The sequence below is a fragment of the Carcharhinus amblyrhynchos genome, chromosome 4, assembly GCF_965287045.1.
Source record: "Carcharhinus amblyrhynchos chromosome 4, sCarAmb.v2.hapA, whole genome shotgun sequence".
NCBI lineage: Eukaryota > Metazoa > Chordata > Chondrichthyes > Carcharhiniformes > Carcharhinidae > Carcharhinus > Carcharhinus amblyrhynchos.
In genome coordinates, this window is record NC_137327.1 from 81,668,166 (window position 1) to 81,693,272 (window position 25,107).

The following is a 25,107-nucleotide window of genomic DNA, read 5'->3' on the forward strand; positions in this document are numbered from 1 at the left end:
ATTATGAAGTCTGACCCCTTTGTAAAAAGCACATTTTTTTGCCTTGATTCAAATGATTAGAACTTGGAGATGAAAAGAAAGCAACAGATCTTGCCAGAGCTCTTGGCCACCAGTCAGAAGCAACTAAAGGACTATTACCATAATTGTAAAATTATTTCAGAATGATAAACACCCAGCCTGTTATTCCCTCTGGCTCCTTCAATGACTTGTAGGCCCTGAAGCAATTGGTGTTATCTTAATGAAAGCTAACTTCATTCAAAATTACTGTGTACGAAGTACATCACTTCGAATAGGCTACATTTGTCAATGAGAGGAGTCATACTTCGAAATGTTCATTGCTGGGAGGGAATGTGTTATTCCACCACATTGCAGCCAGTAGCATATTCTGTTTGACACTGCAGCTGATGTGGAATGAACTAATTTTAAATAAAATCTAAGATTGACAATGAATGCTCGCAAATATGTTAGAAATCAGTTTCTGCCTGTGGGATGACTTGTGTTACATTCATTGCAACAACTATTTGCACTATGATGGTAACGCGGTGGGGGAGAGAGGGGGCAGAGGGAAGGTGGATTCTCAGACATCTGCGTGTTTCTTGCAGTGGGAGGCGGACCACCATTTGCCAGTGGCAGGGTCTTCTGGCCATGCTGCTCTCCATAAGATTGCCCAATGACTCCACCCCACGCTGCTGAGAAATCTGCCATCGGCAGGAATAGAAGATTCCACCAGGGTGAACTGCTGGAGACTCCCAGCTATGATTTGTTTTTACTATTCTATGAAATAATGGTTCCATTTTCTTAATTCCCTTCATTCAAGATGACAGAGCCCAATTTTTCAGGTGCTTTCTTAATGCTTAATCTTTAATTCTGGCTATCAGTTTCACGATTCTTTTTTCAGGATTTCTGTGTTTACTTATGAGTCACAAGTAGGCTTACATTCACACTGCAATTAAGTGACAGTGAAAATCCCCTAGTTGCCACACTCTGGCACCAGTTCGGGTACACTGAGAGGCAATTTAGCACAGCCAATGCACCTAATCAGCATGACTTTGGATCGTGGGGGGAAACCGGAGCACCAGAGGAAACCTACGCAGACACGTGGGGAACATGCAGACTCCACACAAATAGTGACCCAAGCCAGGAATCAAACCCGGGTCCCTGGCGCTGTGAGGCAGCAGTGCTAATCACTGTGCCACCGTGCCGCCTCCGGTTGGTCAAAACTGCTCACATGTAGTAACGACACACAATAGCATTATCAGGAAAAGTAAGTTCTGGGGATTTAACACTCCTGTTGAGCAGTTGATTCACTTTGCTAATTGCTGTTCCGCAGTAACTTAACACGTTAAGTGATGATTTCACTGACATTCCTCCCACTCTTTAACCACTCAACAGTAGTTTCTCAACAGTATTTACTGTTGAGGGCGCGGTATCCAAATGGATACAAAATCGGCTTCTTGACAGAAGCCAGAGGGCGGTTGTAGAGAATTGTTTTTCAAACTGGAGGCCTGTGACCAGCGGTGTGCCTCAGGGATCACTGCTGGGTCCAATGTTATTTGTCATTTATATTAATGATTTGGATGAGAATATAGGAGGCATGGTTAGTAAATTTGCAGATGACACTAAGATTAGTGGCATAGTGGACAGTGAAGAAAGTTATCTCCAATTGAAACGGGATCTTGATCAATTGGGCCAGTGGGCTGATGAATGACAGATGGAGTTTAATTTAGACAAATACGAGGTGATGCATTTTGGTAGATTGAACCAGGACAGGACTTACTCAGTTAATGTTAGGGCATTGGGGAGAGTTACAGAACAAATAGATCTAGGGGTACATGTTCATAGCTCCTTGAAAGCGGAGTCACAGATGGACAGAATGGAGAAGAAGGCATTTGGCATGCTTGGTTTCGTCGGTCAGAACATTAAATACAGGAGTTAGAATGTCTTGTTGAAATTGTACAAGACATTGGTAAGGCCACACTTGAAATATTATGTGCGATTCTAGTCACCCTGTTATAGAAATTTTTCACACAGAGGGTGGTAAGTGTCTGGAACAAGCTGTCAGAGGTAATAGTAGAGTCAGGTACAATTTTGTCTTTTAAAAAGCATTTAGATAATTACGTGGGTACAAGGGGTATAAAGAGATATGGGCCAAATGTGGGCAATTGGGATTAGCTTCGGGGTTTTAAAAAAAGGCAGCATGGACAAATTGGGACGAAGGGCCTGTTTTCTTGCTGTAAATCTCTATGACTCTATGACACTCCTTTATCTATTCACACAGTATCTTATTCTAAATATTTCAGGTTCTATGACTCAACCTTTCTGTGAGATTGGCAACTTTACATTCAGTTTTCAAGTCTAAATTATTGATCTAAACTCCTAAGGGTTTTAGGGATTCCAGAACAGATACCTTGAGTCCTCTACACCTCGTAGCCCTATCAAACTTACATTCCTCTCTGAAGAAGTACCCATAGCTTTCTTGTCTTCAGCCCATTTTTTATCCTGTTTTTGGTTTGGCATATACATTTTTGACTGAAAAAGCAAAGTTTGAGTGGTGATTGGGCATTCTCAATTTTTGGAAACGAGGGTTGGAAGAGATAATTAATGGGAAGCCAATTTGTTAGCGCTTGTTGTAAACTATTACCCAAAGTCAAAATTACCCCCAATGAGATTTAGGTATTTTACTTTTAAATTCAAGTGAATATAATGAAATAGAGTCATTGGACTTTGAGTGATCTGCTCCAGTTTTTCCCCTCTCTTCTGAGCCTATGGCTGATTAATGGTTCCATGGCTATCAGGAATTGATCCACACCTGATCTTAAACATTAACTCTAGGGTTAAGGGCAGCATGGTGGCACAGTGGTTAGCACTGCTGCCTCACAGCGCCAGGGACCTGGATTCAATTCTGATCTTAGGTCACTGTCTATGTGGAGTTTGCACATTCTACGCATGTGTGCATGAATTTCCTCTGGGTGCTCCGTTTCCTCCTACACTCCAAAGATGAGCAGGTTAGGTTGATTAGCCATGCTAAATTTACCCTTAGTGTCAGGGGGACTAGCAGGGTAAATATGTGGGGTTACGCAGATAGAGCCTGGGTGGGATTGTTGACAGTGCTGCCTCAATGGGCAAAATGGCCTCCTTCTGCCCTGAAGGGATTCTAATGAATTTCGGACATATGAAGGGGGCCATCATTGTGAAATCTTATCCAGCACATGCATTCTTACTCGTAGAAGTGAATTGATGATGATTAGGAGCGGGCACCCTGGCTGATTTATCATTTGCTTCATCCAGCGGGTTCTGAGAATATAGGTGTAGTGTCCGGCCCCTGCTCTGACTGCGATCAACCGACTGAATACAGATAAAGAATTGAACTTGGCATCATGCTTCATACACCTTGCCAATTCGAACATTTTGAAGGCAGTTATCCTCATCAGAAAGCTTCCTTGGACCCGAAACAGTGGAATTACTGCAAATCAATGCAAGTGTTTGAAAAATCAATGCCTTTTCATATCCAACATGACACCTGCCCCTCTTACAGCTATTCACTGTTTTCTCTGGTGACCAGTCAGGTTTTCCATTCATTGGGTTTGGTAGTCTGCCAAAAAATGTTTGTAATTCAATGCACTTTAACATAAGTGAACTCACTTAGTGCTTCTGGCTTTCCTGGCTGGGCTTTAAAAGCCAGTAATAATGTTTACATCACTCAAAGATGATAGATTTCAGCACAATCTTGGCACAGGAAAAGTTACATTTAATCAAGAGAATGGTGAAATTAATTTAGAAGAGCACTGCAGGCCAGTTCAAACTCAGACTATTGTGGGTTGGCTGATATTAATGAGGCAGTGATGGAACCATACAGTACAGGGAAAGCAACGTGGTCCATAGGTCCAAAGTTTCCATAGAGGAGGCTTATCATCATCCAGTCCCCAGCTTTATCCCCTTTACCTTGCAACACCTTGACCTCTTAAAGTTTTTATCCAGTTTCCTTCTGAAAGTTATGATTGAATCTGCTCATGCCATCCATTCCAGAATGCAATAATTCTGCAAATTCACTGATTGGAGCCCATGGCACAGTGGTTCGCACTGCTGCCTCACAGCACCAGGGACCCGGTTTCGATTCCCGGCTGGGGTCAGTGTCTGTGCGGACTCTGCACATTCTCTCCATGTCTGTGTGGATTTCCTTCGGGTACTCCGGTTTCCTCCCGCAGTCTGAAAAACCTGCTGGTTTGGCGCATTGGCCATTCTAAATTTTCCCTCAGTGTTACCCGAACAGATGGCAGAGTGTGGCGACTAGGGGATTTTCACAGTAACTTTATTGCAATGTTGATGTAAGTCTACTTGTCACAAATGAATCAACTTAGACTCTGACCTTGCTGCCTCAGGCTTACAGATAGGTTAAATTCTGTTCTTTATTATTCTAAACAATGCTTCTGTGTTTTGCATGATCACTGCATTGAGCTTAGCTATTCTTGGTGTAATACTGGTGAGATTCTGGTGCCCTGTGGAATCATACCACAACAAGGAGGGGAGGAAATGAGCAGAGAAAATCAATGCAAACCAAAAAGAAACAAAAAGGGTTGGCAAGATGAGATCAGGTTGAAGATTTCTTTCCAATGATAGCAGCAGCAACATTTCAAACCTGTTTAATCAGTGTACACACACAGTTTTGTTACAGTTTAAATGTGGAATAATACAAAGCACTGACAAAAAAGAAAAGAGAAATGCTTAGAAAGAAAGAGAAACTTCCCATGGGTGACGGTGAAAAATGTAGGCAATATTGAATTGGCACCTATTATGCATCCCACAGTTTTTTTCCTTCCATTGTGTTCAGGGAAGCAACACTTGGGCGTTTTGTATCAGAGAATGATACAGTACAGAAGACAACCATTTGGTCCATTGTGCTTGTGGCAGCTAATTTGACATTGCTTGTTTCATACCATCAACCAATATTAAAAATGCTTCCCCCAACTACCTATTCCCTTGTTGTAACCAGATTTGCATATTAAAGAAATTCTTTACAGGAAGATAAAACATGTTAATCTGCTCACCTCAACACAGAGGAAGCAGACGTGCTTTCTGCCAAATGCCACAAGAATGCCTTGATCAGAGATAAAACCTTACAGTCTTCGTAACACTCTTGTACCACTTCAGTGAAAATAAATGGAAAGTGTGCAAGCAAAACCGTAACTAAAATAAACACAGTACTGTAAATTGTATTGAAAACCTGAATATCACAGACTGCAACATTTTCTTTTGACTATACCCCGAGGAGACTTGCTCTTGTCTGGTATGATTTATTCATGCCACTGCACATTATCCTGTGTGGACTCTCACGCTGCACCTGACCGTGTTCTCATTAACATTTCTGTCTGTACACAGCAGTAAGACTCTCACCTCACACCTTAGAGTTCCAGGTTGAAATCTTGGTGGAGAATAAGGATCAAGATGCAGTCATGTTTGTGATGATTTCATTAATTTTCGGGTAACTCATTATGTGCGGCTTTATTGCCCGTGTTTTATTCAGAAAGGCAAACAAGTAGCTCACCTGAAGAGTTGGAGATGATAGTTCTTCCAACTATCCACAGTGACTTAAAAGAATAAGTTCACAAGGGGAAAAAAAAATATGGCATAAATGCCATTGCCTTTCTGGAACATTCTTCCATTTTTGATGTTGTTTCACTTTATGGATACCCAATTATTCCCCATCCTATGGATTGGAATTTCATAAAGATTTAATAGTTAGGCAAACCAGAAAAACTATTTTATGCTGGGGTGGTGGTTCTGCACGTTTGTGTAAAATTTAGGGTCTGCCTTTGTTTGGGCTGCTTTCCCACAGCCTATTAATGGCTGATGGTCTGTTAATTGTCTCGAGGTGAGTCTTCTGCCCCCCTGTTCAAGTGGAAGTCATGCCTCAGAGAGTTGCCAATCAATCAAGTGAACACGGTTGAAAAGGGCAAAGAGGAGAAAACGAGAAGAATATCGAGGGGCCTCTGATAGGCGTAGGGTGCTCATCAAATACAGTAAAAAGTCTGACAACACCAGGTTTTAGTCCAACCTATTTATTTGATAATATACTCACTAGCTTTCGGGGTTACCCCCTTCGTCATTCACCTGACGAAGGGGGTAACCCCGAAAGCTAGTGAGTATATTATCAAATAAATAGGTTGGACTAAAACCTGGTGTTGTCAGACTTTTTACTGTGTTTACGCCAGTCCAACGTCGGCATACCCACATCATGACGCTCATCAAATAGCCATTCGCCTGGCAGCAAAGCTCGTCAGGTGTGATCTGGTGGCCTGGTGACCAAGCGTGGGTCTCTCCCACCTGGAGGTGGTGTGAGAAGGATTTGAGAGCCTCTATTGACCTATGGGGTGAGCTGCCTGAAGCCTCCTGCATCGCTGGTGAAATCACAGAGGAGGCAGGCAGGGAAAGTAGGCGCTGGGAACAGTGACATTAACACGGCATTACATTTTTAGCCTACCGCAACACCGCCCCCCCCAACCCCATCCCCCGTGCAACCTCTCATTTCACCCCCAGAAGGCTGTAATATTCTGACATATGTTTTCAGAACAGAAATTCCTTTCACGGATACATAAAAAGGGTAAGCTAGAAAATAAGCCTGGAAATTGAATGGGGTTATTTTTCAGGAGTCCCTGATGGTTACTTACAACACGTGTTAAGTACCTTAAATAGTTAAATGAGGGAGGTCTTAAGGTCTTTTGGAAATTGGCAATGATGCACAATTGGATTCTTCAGTGGGTGCTGAGATTTGGAGGAATATTTATTTAAAACCTTTCCGTGAAACCAGGAGCAGTATCAATGCCCCTGGTTTCACGTTTCAATTACACATTGATTATGATTATGTTATCTGTCCCTTTCTATTCATTTTTGTTGCCTGCGCCAATCCACCAGTAGATACTATCGAGATCTCTGAAAGCAGAAGGTGGTGAAAAAGGCATATGGGACACTTGCCTTTATCAATGGAGGGATAGATTACAAAAGTAGAGAAGTCATTTTGGAATTGTAAGCAACTTTGTGTGTCCACAGCTAGAGTACTGTGTGCAGTTCTGGTCACCACATTATGGAAAGAATGTGCTTTCACTGAAGGGGGCGCAGAGGAGATTCACCAGGATGCTGCCTTGGATGGAACATGTAAGTTATGAAGCGAGGTTAGATAGGCTTGAGTTATTTTAGTTGGAATAGAGAAGACTGAGGGGCGACCTGATCGAGGTGCACAAGATTATGATGGGCATGGACAGAGTGAATAAGGAGCAGTTGTTCCCCTTTGTTGAAAGATTAATCAGAAAGGGACATAGGTTCATGGTGAAGGGCAGGAGGTTTAGGAGAGATGTAAGGAAAAACCATTCAGCCAGAGAATGGTGTGAATGGTCTAGAAGGCGCTGCCTGGGAGGGTGGTGGAAGCGGGTTGCTTCACATCCTGTTAAAAAATACCTGGACGAGCAGTTGGCACATCATAACGTTCAAGTCTATGGGTCAAGTGTGGTAAATGGGATGAGGTGGGAGGTCAGGTGTTTTCATGTATCAATACAGACTTGATGGGCTGAATGGCCTCTTTTGCACTGTATGATTCTATGATGTTTTGTTACTTTACTTATTACTTTAGCACCTCCCTTTTGCTTTGCACATCATCTGTTTTGTCAGTTAATCTCTCCTGTCTCCCGCACAGACATTCCCTTCTGTTTTACATCTTTCTCTGTCTTTGTACTTGCTTTAAACCCTGTTACATCTCTAACAACTCTTGTTCTAACTCTGACAAAGGGTCATCGACCTGAAATATTAACTCTCACCCCAGATGTTGCCAGACTTGCTATGCTTCTCCAGAATTTTCTGCTTTTGTTTCAGATCTCATATTAGGAGTCATCTATTTGCCTCTAATGAGGCAAGCAGCTGTATATTTTCCTAAGTAAATGCAGTGACGGAACATTCAAGAAACCTTAATGGGGCCTGAGGCCCAATTTGAGGCTGGCCTTGGGCCTCTCAATTGCAGCACCCAGTGTTTGCACAGTGATAATCCTAGCTCTATTGTCTTGCTTCTACTTTATATTATGTTTCGGAAGCTAATCTGCACCTTTAAATGTTTACCTGAGAAATGTCCATGACTGAGTCACAGCTCAGAGGTTGCGTTGATGTTAGGCCATTGGAACCTATTATCGTTGTGATTACACCATCCTGATCAACCTTTCGAATAGTTGTCCCGTCCACAAAGAAGATGAATCCATACTTATCGACAGCAATCCCTATTTGGAAACAGCAATGCAAACAAAATAAAAGACCTTGGCAATATGTAAAAAGAAAAGCCTCATTTATGTGATGCCTTTCAAGATCTCAGCATATCCCAAAGCTCTTCAAAGCTAATGAAGTACTTCCACATTGTCATTATTGTTGGGCTGCCACATTTCCTACAGTACATTTGCACACATTGAGATGTCACAAAAAGATACTGCAGCTTATCGGTTTTTCATTGTGTCAGTTGAAAAACAAACAATGCCACGACACTAAGGGGAACTCCAGTTCTCTTTTGCATTGAGTTAAGAGGTAAGGTGGGGCCAATAATGCATCTTCAAATGTGCAGCACTCCCTCAGCATTGCACCCAAGTGTCAGCATAGATAATATGCTCAAGCATTTGGAGACTTGAGCTTGGAATATTTGGACAGAGGTTGGATTGATGTCTCTGAACCAAAGATGACAAGAAATGAAGGCTTTCTCTATACTGCCAATTATTCCCTGGACAGCCAGAGGTTACTGAGTAAAGCACCTTCTAAACTGTCCCATTACAAACTTCTATGTCAATAATTTACTCAATCTAGAGTTAGAGTAAATCTAAGTAGCTGTTACATTAAGAATTGGTTAAACTCCTCCAGCTTAATCAACTATGCTATCCAACTTGCTATCTGTATCAACATTGCACGAGGAACAGTGGCAATTTCCAAACCATAATTAGATATAATTATCTACACTGTACAATGCTAGAAGTGTGCTTTAGATAAACATGAATTATTTCTAATTGCAGGCAAATACAAACAGAGGTTACTGAACCACACTTTCCATGCTGCTGACAACTCATTCATAATAATATTCTGTTTTATTTTTAATTTTTGAAGAATATGCTTTTAAGTGTTTTGTTAATGACATCAATTATGTGTCGTGAATTTGACATAATGTTCGATAGTTTTGATCTCTTTTAGAATTTTATGGTTAATTTATTCAGGAAGCTAAAATTTTAAAGGTGTATCTTGATGAAAATAAGAATGTATTCCATAGCTTGCTTTCTTTCTAAACAGCACTGTTCTCATACCCAATGGGGGAAGCGATGGCCTAGTTGTATTATTGCTAGACATATTAATCCAGAAACGCAGTTAATGTTCTGAGGACCTGGGTTCAAATCCTACCACGGCATATAGTGGAGTTTGAATACAATAAAAAAAACTGAATTAAGAATCTACTGATGACCACGAAACCATTGTCAATTTTCGGAGAAACCCATCTCATTCACCAATGTCCTTTAGGGAAGGAGCTCTGCCATCTTTACCTAGTCTGGTCAACATGTGGCTCCAGAGCCACAGCAGTGTGGTTGGCGCTTAATTGCTCTCTGAACAAGGGCAACTAGGGATGGGCAATACACGCTGGTCAGCCAGCGACACCCATGTCCCACAAATGAATAACAAAAAATAGATCCAAAGTAATTGCCAGCACTAATCTTAAACATTTGGACCCAGTGTTTAATTAGCTTCTTATTTAATTCAATTTGTCTACTCAATGGTCTCCTCTGTGAATCAGAGCATTGTGATTTCAAGTCCAATTTCAATGACTGAGCTCATGATCTGAGTTGAGACATAAGAATAGTAGAGGGTGAGTACTGCGCTGAGGGAGGTGCCATCTTTTATATGGGACGTTTAACTGAGACCCTAGCTTGTCCCTAAAGTGGATGATAAAGGTCTGATTACTCCATTTTGAAGAAGAGCAGAACATTCCTTCTGGTATCCTTATCAATATTTAATCCCACAGCAACAATAACAATAAATAGATGATCTGGCAGCATCAATGGAGAGAGATGCTCTTCACAGACCTATTGAGTATTTCCAGCATTTTATTTTTTCACTTCCGATTTCTAGTATCTACATTGTTTTGCTTTTGTGTTAATCTATCTAATTATTGAATCAGATAGATTCTGGGACTTTGCTATGCGCAAACTGGGTGTCAACGTTTCTACATTATAACAGTGACTTCATCTTAGTAGTGTTTCATTGGTTGTAAAAAACTTTAGGATGTTCTGAGGTTATGAAAAGACAGATAAATGTAAGACTTTTTTCCACCAATAGGAAAAGCAATTACATATGTTCATCATCAGTTTGGTCCCAAGGGTCAGATTGCTTTTACCCCAAGCATATTTTGCAAGTCAGCCAAAGATGGCAGCTATTTTCCCTATGTTTGTATCAAGTTCTGCATCAAGGGAATGTCCATAACTGTGGATACAAGGTAGCAGAATTTGCTAACCTCTTCCAGCACGCTGTTGTTTAGTGTGATCAGGGGGTGGAGATTCACACCTTATCCCCTGACCATGATTGTTTTGATGCTTATCGTCAGGGAGATCAAGTTACAGGCATGGGAGAGACAGTCCATTAGTCTTTGCTGCTGTGCTTCCATATGGGCTTTTAACATAGCACCATCAGTATAGGGGAGCTCCCTCAGGATGCAATGCCTTTCTGTCTTCGCATTCAGTCTGGACAGGTTGTAGAGCTTGCCATCTGATCCGGTGCGAAAGTCGACTCCCTCCAAATCTGCAGGAAAGTCAGATGTCAGATGCCAAGCAGAGGAGGAGACGAGGAAATCCCTGTTTCACTCCATTCTTCACTCTGAAACCACCAAAAGTGGAACCATCAAACTGCACAGTTCAGCGCATGTTGTCATGGAAGGAGCAGATGAAAGGACCTTCTCAGAGCAGGTCATCCAGACTTGAAATGTTCCACTGATGCTGTCAAACCTGCTGAGATTTTTCAGCATTTTCTGTATTTGTTTCAGAATCCAGTTTCTGCAGTATTTTGCTTTTATCTTAAAATTACTGTTGACCTGTACCATTATTCTAGCCATTAGAGCATCAGGAACATTTAACATGGAGTCTTTGGCAGCCTAACAGTACAAAATGAATTATTTTGCTATTAGCACGTAGGCAAGCTCCAATGAACACTTTTGCTGTAGTTTTGTTCTTTTGATTTTTTTTGAGTGGCAAAGCTTGATTGTTAATAGCTGAACAGCAGATTGAAAACAAAAGCATTACTAAGGTCGAGTGGCAATATTGAGAAATGGGAGTATTGTTTCATAAAGGCAGCTGAATTTCATCTTGACAGAAATCACCTCTCCCATCAAATCTCCCCAGTAAAATGAGTTTGCCAGATAACAGTGCAGTAGGTACCACTCATGATTGCAGACACGGGGTTAATCAAACACTTTGGGAAGAAAAATCCAATACTCTGGGTAATCTACTGTCATGAACTATGATGTTCTGAGTTTCTGGAAAGAAAAGAATTCTCGTGTTTATTGAGCATTATTATTATGCAGTCATCGACTAGACCCGCTTTAAGACATAATACTGGGAATTTGACTATGAGTATACTTTAAAAGAGATAGAAACTTCACCACTTGACCTTTTGCACCTGTAAAAATATTGAGATTAGGAAGACACTATCCATTTATCTAAAAATGTCAAGCAGAAAAAATAGTTTAAATTTTATTTATTAGTGTCATAAATAGGCTTACTGCAATTAAGTTGCTGTGAAAATCTCCTAGTCACCACACCTATTCGGGTACACTGAAGGATAACTTAGCATGGCCAATGTACCTAACCAGCACATCTTTTGGACTGTGGGAGGAAACACACACAGACACGGGAGAACGTGTAGGCTCCGCACAGACAGTGAATCAAGCCAAGAATTGAACCTGGGTCCCTGACGCTGTGAGACTGTAGTGTTAACCGTTGTGCCACAGTGCTGCCCATAAATACTAACACCTTTTCATTTTTTTAGTACCAATACAATGAACAAATTGCCTTATACTCTGAACAGTTACAAATCCATAGTGTACGCCTGCATTTTTATATATTAATTAGTAAAACTTGCCAATGTGCATTTTTGTTACTTGTGTCAGGAGAGAGCCTCCTTGCTGCAGTAAGCAATACTATAATATTCGGTCCCATGATCATTAGCACTTAGTCAGAAACAAAATGAATTCCCAGTGATCAGAGCACTTCAGGACTGTGCATGAATAATGATTCTTTCAAGTTGATGTGTTGGCAAGCAAAGAACAGATTTAGGTAAAATGAACTGATGCATATTGGATGGAATTTTAATTTAATAATTCTTTTCACACATTAACAGGTTGAAATTGCATAGTGTAATATTAATATTGAATAAATTAATAGAAACATAGAAACATAAAAGATAAGAGCAGGAGATGCCATTTGGCCCTTCAAGCCTGCTACACCATTCATTACAATCATGGCTGAGCATCCAACTCAGTAGCCTAATCCTGCTTTTTCCCCATAACTTTTGATCCCTTTCATCCCAAGTGCTATATCCAGCCATCTCTTGAATCCATTCAGTGTTTTGGCATCGACTACTTCCTGTAATAATGAATTCCACAGGTGCTCTTTGAGTGAAGAAATGTCTCCTTACCTCCATCCTAAAAGGTCTACCCTGAATCCTCCTACTGTGAACCCTGGTTTTGGACTCCCATTCATGTAGTAATCTGCCTTCTTCTTTTTGCTTCCAAAGTGAATAACCTCACATTAATCCTAATTATACTGCACCTGCCATTGCATTGCCCACTCACCCAATCCGTCCAGATCATTCTGAAGGATCTCTGTATCCTCTTCGCAGTTCATCCTCCTACCCAACTTGGTATCATCTGCAAACTTTGAGATGTTACATTTTGTTCCCCCATCCAAATCATTAATATATATTGTGAATAACTGGGGTCCCAGCACTGATTCCTGTTGCACCCCACCAGTTACTGCCTGCGAATTTGAAAAATGGCCATTAATTCCTACTCTCTGTTTCCTCTCTGCCAACCAGTTTTCTATCCATCTCAATACACTTCTCCCAACCCCATGCGCTTTAACTTTGCATGATATCTCTTGTGTGGGACTTTGTCAAATAGTTTCTGAAAGTCCAAATATACCACATCAACTGGTTCCCCCTTGTCAACTCTACTAGTTTCAAAAAATTCCAACAGATTTGGCAAACCTGATTTCCCCGTCATAAATCCATGCTCACTCTCTGATCCTGCTGCTACTTTCTAAATGCTCTGCTATAAAGTCCTTGATAATGGATTTGAGAATTTTCTCCACTACTGATGTTAAGCTTACTGGTCTATAATTCCCTGTTTTCTCTCAACCTCCCTTTTTGAATATTGGAATGAAATTAACTGCCCTCCAATCTGCAGGGACTGTTCCAGAGGCTATAGAATCCTGGAAGATGATATGTGCGCATATGAGATATATACCTTGTCTCTGTTAACAAAGGACAGGAATTCCACCCACTGTTGGGAGATATTGGTGCAATGAATTAAAATGCAGAATCCTGATGCTAAAGAAACATGGCATGAATGTAAACTGAATTTTCAGGTCTCAGATTAATTATCTACCTCCATTCTCTAGACAATGGAAACATAAAACTTAATTCAAGTATAATCTGGAGAGGTGAGAGAAAGGAAACTTGCATACTTTTGCAAATTCGAAAGCAGGACAATTGAAGGCTGAGTCAGCTGCACCCATCTTAATAGGGCCATTGCATCATATACCACTCTAGATCAGAAATGTAAAATTCCAGGCGATTAGGTGATACTGAAAATGTTATATCATGAGATTTTGATTAAGAGACTTGTCGGAACCTAGACTTGTGAAAATGAAATGTCTTTAATGTGAATTTGGATTCAGCCCATGAAGATTAAAATCAAGAACTATAACTCAGGTTGCAAATGATGCAGTCGTATCAGGAAAGTCTTGAGCAGAAGGAATAGGCTGAGGGCTGTTCTTAAAGTTAAAGTTAAAAAGTTAAAATGTATTTATTAGTCACAAATAAGGCTTACATTAACACTGCAATGAAGTTACTGTGAAATTGCCCTAATTGCCACACTCCGGCACCTGTTTGGGTCAACTTGTCTCTTCATAAGCATGTTTGAGAAGAAAACTCTCCCAGCAACTCACCAGCAAACTGAGATCTGGTAATAATTGCAACATAGAAACATAGAAAATCTACAGCACAATACAAGCCCTTGGCCCACAAAGTTGCACTGAACATGGCCCTACCACAGAGATTACTAGGCTTACCTATAGCCCTCTATCTTACCAAGTTCCATGTACTTATCTAAAAGTGTCTTAAAAGACCCTATCAAATCTGCCTCCACCACTGTTGCCGGCAGCCTATTTCACATGTTCACCACTCTCTGAGTGAAAAACTTACCCCTGACATCTCCTCTGTACCTACTCCCTAGCACCTTAAACCTGTGTCCTCTTGTGCAACCATTTCAGCCCTGGGAAAAAGCCTCTGACTATCCATTTGATCAATACCTCTCAACATCTTAGACACCTCTATCAGGTCACCTCTCATCCTTCGTCTCTCCAAGGAGAAAAGGCCAAGCTCCCTAAGGCATGCTCCCCAATCCAGACAACATCCTTATAAATCTCCTCTGTACCCTTTCTATGGCTTCCACATCCTTCCTGTAATGAGACAACCAGAACTGAGCACAGTACTACTCCAAGTGGGGTCTGACCAGGGCCTATACAGCTGCAACATTATCTCTCGACTCCTAAACTCAATTCCTTGATTGATGAAGACCAGTACACCACACGCCTTCTTAACCACAGCTTCAAACTGCGCGGCTGCTTTGAACGTCCTATGAACTCAAACCCCAAGATCCTCCTGATCTTCCACACTGCCAAGAGTCCTACCATTAGTATTATATTCTGCCATCCTATTTGACCTGCCAAAATGAACCACTTCACACTTACCTGGGTTGAAGTCCATCTGCTGCTTCTCTGCCCAGTCTTGCATCCCATCAATGTCTCGCTGCAACCTCTGACATCCCTCCACACTATCCACAACACCATCCACAACACCCCCAACCTTTGTGTCATCGGCAAACTTACCAACCCATCCCTCCACTTCCTCATCCAGGTCATTTATAAAAATCACAAAGAGCAAGGGTCCCAGAACAGATCCCTGGGGCACTCCACTGGTGACCGACCTCCATGGAGAAAAAGACCCGTCTACAACCATTCTTTGCCTTCTGTGGGCAACCCAGTTCTGGATCCACAAAGCAACGTCCCCTTGGATCCCATGCCACCTCACTTTTTCAATAAGCCTTGCATGGGGCACCTTATCAAATGCCTTGCTGAAGTCCATATATACTACATCTACTGCTCTTCCTTCATCAATATGTTTTGCCACATCTTTAAAAAATTCAATTAGGCTCGTAAGGCATGATTTGCCTTTGACAAAGCCATACCGACTACTATTAATCATATTATACCTCTCCAAATGTTCATAAATCCTGCCCCTCAGTATCTTCTCCATCAACTTACAAATCACAGAGGTTAGACTCACTGGTTTATAATTTCCAGGGCTATCTCTACTCCCTTTCTTGAAAAGGAACAACATCTGCAATCCTCCTATCCTCTGGAATCTCTCCCATCTCCATTGATGATGCAAAGATCATCGTCAGAGGCTCAACAATCTCCTCCCTCGTCTCCCAGAGTAGCCTGGGGTACATCCCAAGTGGTCCCGGCAACTAATCTAACTTGATGCTTTTCAAAAGCTCCAACACATTCTCTGTTTTAATATCTACATGCTCAAGCTTTTCAGTCCACTGCAAGTCTGCACTACAACCACCAAGATCCTTTTCCATTATGAATACTGAAGTATTCATTAAGCACCTCTGCTATTTCTTCCGGTTCTATACAAACTTTCCCACCGTCACACTTGATAGGTCCTATTCTTTCACGTCTTATCCTCTTGGTCTTCACATACTTATAGAATGCCTTGGGGTTTTCCTTAATCCTGCCTACCAAGGCCTTCTCATGACCCCTTCTGGCTTTCCTAATTTCCTTCTTAAGACCTTTCCTATTAGCTGTATACTCTTCCAGATCTCTAACATTAGCTAGCTCTCTGAACCTTTGATAAGCTTTTCTTTTCTTCTTGACTAGATTTATTAGAGCCTTAGGAATCCCTTGTTTGATTGGCTCAACTCCAATCTAAACTGCCCCTCCCTTATCTTGAGGCTGTGCCCTCTAGTCCTGCTGTCCTTTCTGAGCGGGAAGAATCTCTCTACCTCTACCCTATCCATCCCCTTCATCATCTTATACGTGTCTATAAGATCCCTCCTCATCCTTCTAAACTCCAACGAGTACAGACCCAGTCTATTTAGTCTCTCTTCATAGTCCAACCCCCTCATCTCCGGTATCAGCCTAGTGAACCTCCTCTGCACTCCCTCCAAGGCCAAAATATCCTTGCGCAAGTGCGGCGACCAAAACTGCACACAGTACTCCAGCTGCGGCCTCACCAGTGCCCTGTACAGTTCCAGCAAGACCTCCCTGCTTTTATATTCTATCCCCCTCGCTATAAAGGCCAGATTGTGGTTGGTGCAGACTCAATGGCCGAATGGCTTCCTTCTGCACTGTAGGGATTCTACGATTTATGAAAGCAGATGGTCATTCACCTCACCAATACAAGAAATACCAAGAAAATTGATCAAGCCTCCTGTTATGATGGAAGAATAGCTTGATACCAAACGCTTTATAGCAAATTCACCCTCATTATCTCTGAAATTGTATGAATGCAAAATTCATTTGTTTCAAATTTTCACATCCCACTTTTTTAACAGAGGAATGAATCTACTTTAAATTGGTTAACACCTTCATTAAAGTATTTGGGAAGCACATGTACACGGTCTGTTGACTTGTTATGTTGTGGAGATGCCGGTGTTGGACTGGGGTAATCACAGTAAAAGGTCTCACAACACCAGGTTAAAGTCCAACCAATTTGTTTGAAAGTAAACCCATAAGCTTTGGATCTCCACTCACTCTACTATAGCATTACATCTCCACTCACTCCACTATCTCCACTCACATTGTCTGCATCTTTAAGACTTGAATAGCAGGTTAGCTGTAAAGACTTGCATTCTAATCAGTATTCTGTAAACTGTGTGTGCCACTATATGCCCTGTTTGTGATCAGAACCTTCCACACACCTGACGAGGAAACAGTGTTTCCGAAAGCTTGTGGGTTTACTATCAAATAAACTGGTTGGACTTTAATCTGGTGTTGTGAGACTTTTTACTGTAACTTATTAAGTGCCAACATTACACTAAATAATTCCGAGTCTGTGGTTATAATAAGCTTCTTATTGAAGACAAACTCTGCTGTATGAACAAGCACACTTGATGCAGCCCAATTATGCACCGTATTGCAAATTACTGCAGATATGACCTGCTTTTGAATATTTGATACACGATCATTAGCCCCAGCAGATTTCCTGAGTGCTTTGCTGCAGCTAATGTTTCTTAAGAGGCAAACTAAAATTCTTTTTCTTAGATAGCTGAAGTTAAATTCCCAAGGAATTTCTTTACGGCAAAGTAACAGGAACCAGAAAGCCAGTCGGATGCGCAAAGCTCTGTTTCCAGGATGTTTGCAAGCCTAACCTGAATGCCGTAAACACTCATGTTCATACCTAGAAGACATGCCTATGGCAGAAGAGAAATGGTAGCATTATCTGTGAGTGCCCCTTGATTATGTGGCTACAGCAGCTTGGCAACAGACACCAACGCCAAAAGCAGGAACCCACAATAAGGTCTGATAACCACCTAATTATGGTAGAACCTGCACCTCATGGACTGGTCTCTCCTTTCATCAGCAACATGCATCATATGAAATTATTCTATCCCCAGTGGATTTGCTGAAATGTCCATCATCTTAAGTAGTTAGAAGATGAATTAAGTATATTGGAAGTTAAATTCAAGGTTCTATTGAGAATATACCTTACCTCTGGGACTGGTGAGAGAGGCTTCAAATGCTTTGCCCCCGTCTCCACAATGGTTCTGATCAAATGGGAGACACTGGTCCCCAGTTCCAGCCACCACCTGAGAATTCCTTAGGAGGTCTTTGGTTTGAACAAGCGACTTCACTCTGTACACTTTCCTACTGCTGGTATCTGATAGATAAAGCAATCCGGAGACAGGGTCCACCGCGAGATAATACTTGTGAGCAGGGCTATGGCTGAAACAAAAGAGAAGGAATTTCAGAAGTTAGAGAGTTTGCTTCTATTTCCTGCATTCCTTAAAAAGCAGCAAAAGGGTTAAAAAGTAATAACGGTTTGTGGTTTAATCTAGCAATATTAAGGGGCAGCTGCATTCTAATATTACTGTACTGATAACTTGGTGATTTTCAATTTGCATTGTACTTCAAGTCAAGGTGACTTTTCAACTATCATTATATTTACCAGGGATACTTTGCAGACACAAGAGGCCAGATCCTTCAAAAAATAAATGATTGCCATGACAACCAAACCAAGATCTTGCACAAGTGACCCTGAAGTGCATTAACTCCTCGCTTTCACTCATACCAGGCAATCTGGAACCCTGGTAAGTATAATGACACTTAAATCACTCTGGAAAGTTTTCAAAGTTTAAATAACACTTTATTCCCTGGAAACAAACAAGCAGCATGAACTGCATGAACAAAGAAATGAGCTGATTAACAACCTAAAACAAACCGGATCCCATATTTTATTGCATCACATTAGAGGATTAGTTTATGCGATATGCGCAGCTCAGAAACAGCCATCTATGTTTGTATGAGACCATTTTAACTCTATAATTTACATTGATTTTAGTACACATGTGGAGCTTTGAGCTGCAGTCCTATGTTATAACACTGGGAAGGTACTACATCTGGTATACAACACCCTTGGGTGTGGTTGACCATCTGCCACGCTGCTGTTGTCTGTTCAGTGACTCCTGGAATAATCTCTCAAAAGCTATCAGCCATTAGTTGATGCCAATGATGAAAATCAATTCTAGCTGCCTTTACTGTGCCAGTGCTGCCAACGAATGACGAACAACTGCTAGCAGCCGTGTTGCTGAGTGACACAAACGGCAATTTGTGTGTCCTTCTCTTTAAATGTTTGACGGATGGCATGACTGAATTTGGTTGGTTAAACACTGATGTGGTGTCTGCTTTGTGTCCCATTGGACATAAACACTTGATCCACCAGCTGTACTTCTGCTAAGTTTTGCCAGCTCTCAGCTGGCATCAAGCTGCCTGCCTGATGGAAACTAAGCATCTCACCCTACAGGAAATCTGTCACTTTGTCACATCAAGCAACAAGAAAATCTCCAACAGCCAAACATCAATAATTAGCACCTTGTTTACCACAGTCTTTTTATATTGGTGTAAAATCCAGCATTGTCTCATGTAAATCATCCTTACTGGACTGCTTCAGTGTATGAAATCAGCTTTCCACAGGCTATGTTTTGCACCCAAATTATATTCATATATTTTTGATCGAACCAGAAATGTGAGGTCACTGGTATAAATTCTGAAATTGTAACACAGAGATAAACAGAGTTGTATCTGCATGTGCAGCACAGATTATTTCTTCCTCCAAGATTTCTGCATATAAACTGACAAAGGTTCACTTTGATTTGCCGTGTGACTGCAGCATGACTGCTGTTACTGCTGAGGTGTGCCAGCTGGTCTTTGAAGAGTTGCCAGAACAATTAATGTTTGCACTGTACCATCAGTGGCAGTGAAGGGTAATGCCGCCCTGTGTTTATGCCACAGTTATGTCCAGCAAGTACAGTGTACATCACAGGAATTGACTGCTTTTTGTGCACTGTTCAATTAAGTGTGCAGCTGAAACCATAGCCCAAATTTCTCATTCAGGATCAGAACCCCAATTTCTGACTGGACAAAAAAATACACGCATCTTCTCCGACTTCTCAGTGCAGTCTTCCAATGGAGAATCCTGCAGAATGCATTCAGCGGGAGCCAGGGAAAGAAGCCATGTCCCTGAGTGGTTGTATTCGGTAAGTAAAGGGTTTAAATGTCCCAAAGATTCAGAGGGAAGGTAATTGTGGAAATGGGGTAGGGTGGGTGAGGGGTTTGTGTGGATCAGGTAAGGGGGTAGGGCGAGTAAGATGGTTGGGTGGTTAAGGTAAGCGCATAAGGTGGGTGTGAGGATTGTGTGGATAAGATAAGGAGTTAGAATGGGTGAGGTGGTAGGATGGGTATGGTAAATGCGGATGGTGGGTGAGGGGGCAGCGTGGTTAAAGTAATGAGCGAGGATGGATAAGGAAAGGGGGTAGAGTTGGTATGGGGGATAAGGTAAGAGGATCGGGTGAGTGAGGAGGTAGGATGAGTAAGGTAAGGGGGTAAGATGGCTGGGTGGCAAGTTGGTAGATGGATTTGGTGGGGGGAGGTGGTTGAGTCAGGGGCTAGTCAGGTCACTTTGGGGAGTCAGAAAGTGGGGTTTGGATGATGTGGTTGGGTTGGGTCAGATCAGGCTGGGGGCGGATGGGAGTTGTTGAAGTTTGAGATGGGGAGTCGGGTTAAGGGTGGCACAGTGGTTAGCACTGCTGCCTCACAACACCAGGGACCCAGGTTCAAATCTGGCCTTGGGTCACTGTGTGGCATTTGCACATTCTCCCCATGTCCGGGCGGGTTTCCTCTGGGTGCTCTGGTTTCCTCCTACAGTCTAAAGATGTGCAGGTTAGGTTGATTGGCCATGCTAAATTGACCCTAGATTCAGAGGGGTTACGGGAGTAGTGTGGAATTGTTGTCAGCACAGGCTCGATGGGTCAAATGGCCTCTTTCCATACTGTAGGGATTCTTCGAGGTTGTGTTAGGGGCTGGTCAGGTTGGGATGGAGTTTGGTGTCAAGGTGGATGTCAAGGGCTCTGTGTGAGTGGTTGTGGGGAGTTGGGGGGTGGGGTCAGTTGTATAGTTGCCCAGATGTCAGGCTAGTTATTTTCAGTCTTAAATTTCCTGGGTAACTATCCAGGGAAGTTCTGTGGAACTGTCCAGAGTCTCCAACTCTTAGATCAGGATTTTCTGGCCCTTCCCGCTGGTGGGATTTTCCAGACCTGCTGAAGGTTACCTCCCCGTGGCAGGTTCCCTCGTGGCGTGGCCAATGAACAACATGAATGGCCAATGGTGAGTTGTGTCTGCAACCGGAAAACCCTCTCCAATGGGGCCACTAAGTCCCAGCCTAGCTCAGAGTTAGAGGCTTCCTCAGCAAGCCCTGGGGAGAAAAGCCCAAATTTCCAGTGCGCTTCCCATGGAGTCCTCATGTTGGGACATCCAACGGGTTCTGCAGTGCATCTTCTGTAACCACCTGGAGATTGGAACCTTAATGCACTGTTCTGTCCAACTATGTGCATCCAGCAACCACCTGGAGATTCTCCCAAATTACTACTTTTCCCATTTAATTTTACTCATTGAGCCATCACTGCTGTGTATGTTCCAAGAGGAGCTATGAAACGTATCCATCACTTACCCCCTGCTTGGGCCAGTGGTAATCTCTTAGTCAAAGGATCACAGGTTTAAGCCCAGCTCCAGAGATATGAGAACTGAATTAGGCTTACAGAATGGAGGTAGTGCACTGTCAAAAGTGTCATGTTTCAGATACAGAACATGAACCTCAGGTATTTTCTTTCTTTTGAGACCACATGACATTCATTCAGATAAAAGTTTCCCAGTGTTCTTCCCAATACTTATCCTTGAACAACTAAAAAAAATTACCTGGCAATTTATCTCATTGGCATTTGTCTGCTGTGTGCAAATTGGCTGTTGTGTTATGGTTTTAAACACTTTCATACTGTGCGCATAACTCTATTCTAAGGTCTAACACTCTGTCCTACTTTTTGCTCTTGATTACATTTTTCAAGTAACTCCATAAAGGGTACTGCATCTGCCATTGTGAAGTCGTGGACAGAATTAACCCAAAAATGACCATGACTGGAATTCTTCAGTCTTGTCTGCCTGCCACTGCTGCCAGCAAGAATGGGGAATTTGGCGTTTAGCCAAATCACCATTCACAGCAACGGGACCAGAAAATCCTAGCCTCGGACGAGGTCGGAGAATTCCAGGCTAACATGATAACCAAAGCAATTTGCATTGGCATGCCCGGCATAAATCGGATTGCAATCTTTTCATACTTAGTTATTTTTTGGGAGAACGGTGAGTTTTGCACTGATTCTAAGAAGGGTGGGGCCTAAACATGTGGCGAGCCTGTCTTCTCAGAGAACGGGCGTCGTTTTTAAAGTGCGCCCAAATTTCAAAGTGATATTGAAGACCCACATCCCTCTCCTCAGGATATCTTCCTCCCCTTCTGAGCATAGGTTGCCAGCCTGATCTCCCCCTTGCCCTGAACATAGATCGCCAGCAATGGGGCAGTGGGGCACTCCCAAGAGGTCCCCTTCATGTTCTACTCCTTCAGGACCCACACGTCAGACCTTGCACTTTCATGCCCCACTCTTCATGCAGCTGGGCACTGCATGGACACCAGAGGACAGTGCTAGGTGGGCACTGCCCAGCAATGTCCCTGACCACCCAATGCTCGGAATCCATTTGTGAAGACCAATAGTGATTTGCGCCAAGTTCCTGCTGTGCCCGATGGTCAGGGAAGCAGGGAGAATCTGGTTTGAAATTGACTTGAGCATATTTAACATGATTATCGAATATGCTAATTTGGTTCCCACCTTCACTGGGCAGGAACCAGATTATATCTGGGCATAGGGGCTAGGAGAATGCTGAAGGGGGTTTTATCTGGTGCTAAGTGCACTTATTCCCTTCCCTGTCATTATCTGACCCTGCGTGATCCCAACACAATAGGTGCTGGGCACAATGTGGCTGGAAAATCACCCCCCATGAATCCAACATCACACAAATGCAGAGCTTGAAGACCACTGCTGTGAACTTCAGCAGTTAGGTTTATTCACTTTGGGGTACAGGTGTTCGGAATGACTCCAGATTCCTCCTGAAATATACACTGTTCCACTTGTGCCTAGATAGACCATTAAATCATAGAGTATAAATGTGTTTAGTAAACTATTAATGGAGGGGTAGGAGTGCACAGAACCACCAGAAACCTTCTCTTCAACCACCTCCTATTCTGCAGGTGAGAGGACATTAGTATGGAACGCACAGGAGGTGCTACCCCAACAATGGCCTTAAGTGAGAGAATAAGTTTCCTGGTCATGACGGAGCAGCAGGGCCTTAGGAGGCTTATGGTTTCACATCAGGTGGTCACTGACTTTGCAGCCTCCTGGAAGAATGTGTCCTGCCAAGTGGACCAGCTGGCCACTCACTGTCCGTGACCATCAAAGTTACTATGGTCTTTAATTTCACAGTTTTTGGCTCCTTCCAGGTGATCTCTGTAGCAATCTGCTTCTCACGAGCGCATCTCACAGATGGCTGCTGCTAAGCTTGTCAAAACTGGGAATTCTGAGCACTTCTCAACTGATGAGGCAGTGTCAGCGAGTGAACGCTTGACCTAGTTACTCTGGCTGGCTTCCAACAGGTCCAGTATGTCATCAATTGCACACGTGATAATCAAGGCCTCCACGGATCACCTTGGTGTCTTTATCAAATCCAAAAGCTCTCACTGCAACACTGTTTAGCTCATCGCAACTACCAAAGGACTATCATACATGTCTGCACAATACCACCGGGGATAGTCATGATGCGTTCATCCTGTGGGAGTCAGGCTTCCCTGAGGTATTAACGACTCAAAACAGACTTCGCGAATAACTCCTTGAAGACACAAGTCAGCTAACCCAGCCTGGTGTGGCCAAGCAACTGACTTAGCTGTGGCCAAATTGGACAGGTGATGGATGAAACCAGCCTAAGTTTATTTTGTTGGAAATAATCACCGCTTGGCACATGAGTGGCTCATATGTTACTTGCAACTTAACAACTAAACCTGACTTGCAAGTGGGACTGAAATTGTGCAATTATCAGAGAATATGCCCACTTCTGACCTGATCACTGATGAAGCAACCAAAAATGGCTGTGCCTAGGACACTGCCCTGAGGAACTCTTGCAGTGATGTCTTGGAACTAAGTTAATTGGCCGTCAACAAACACCAACACTTTCTTTTGTGCTAAGTTTGATTCCAGCCAGTGGAAATGTTTCCCCACTGATCCTCATTGATTTTACTTGGGCTCCACAGTGCCACAATTGGTCAAACTCTGCCTTGATATTAACGACAGTCACTCTCACTTCATCTCTGGAATTCAGCTCTCCTGTCCATGTCTGGAACACAATGAAGTCTGAACCCAAACTGAGCATTACTAATTCAGTGCTGTTTGACAGCACATTCAGCCTTCCATCATTTGACTGATAATGGGGTGGCAATTAGCTGGACTGAATTTGTTAAGCTTCTTCTTAAGTACATGAGCAATTTTCCAGGTAGATGTCAATATTTGGCTGTACTGGAATATCTATTTAGTCCCAACAGACGTAAAAGCAATGTGCAGCAGTAGTAAAGTACTCATACATTCTGATGTGCACAATTCGTAATGGCAATGCCATCAGCAAAAATCAAACTGAATTAATTGAATTCAGTTTCTTTTTTTAATTGCATCATTATACATACACACTTGTGGAATCTGTGGAGCATTCAATTTCAAACACAACTCACACTGAGCAAGAGTTTGCCCTAGTGATTAAATGTGCACTTCTCACAACATTTGTGTGCATTCTGTAAATATTATATTAGTAACGTTACTACTAACATGCAACATAGTTTTTTATGTGAATCATTAAATATTTCTGTGACACATATAGTTCATTTTATTGTTTAATAGACTTATAAAAGTCAACCAGCCGAGATATTACAGCTTTGAACCTTTGGTGTGGCATAAATAAACATTACAATTTTACAATTTGTCATTAAAGTAGTGTCAATGCTTTTGATTTGTGTTGTACGGGTGATTTTGATTTCCTTGCTGCAGATATGTTGAGGGTAATTTTAATCCTCAAGGATAGGTGGGTGCAGGGTGGATGGAAAGTAAAACTCAAATTTCAAAACTGATCC

General features: G+C 42.3%; 1 protein-coding gene across 5 annotated transcripts in view; it reads right to left on the reverse strand.

Moving 5' to 3' along the window:
- The window catches only part of tenm1 (teneurin transmembrane protein 1), a 704,577-nt gene that overhangs the window by 89,842 nt on the left and 589,628 nt on the right, over nt 1–25,107 (reverse strand). For all 5 annotated transcript variants that reach the window (XM_080187425.1, XM_080187422.1, XM_080187424.1 and 2 more), the window contains 2 exons: nt 18,052–18,284; nt 8,101–8,255 (listed from right to left, as the gene is read on the reverse strand). In XM_080187425.1, coding sequence (XP_080043551.1) covers nt 8,101–8,255; nt 18,052–18,284 — 388 coding nt within the window. The remainder of the gene's footprint in view (nt 1–8,100; nt 8,256–18,051; nt 18,285–25,107) is intronic.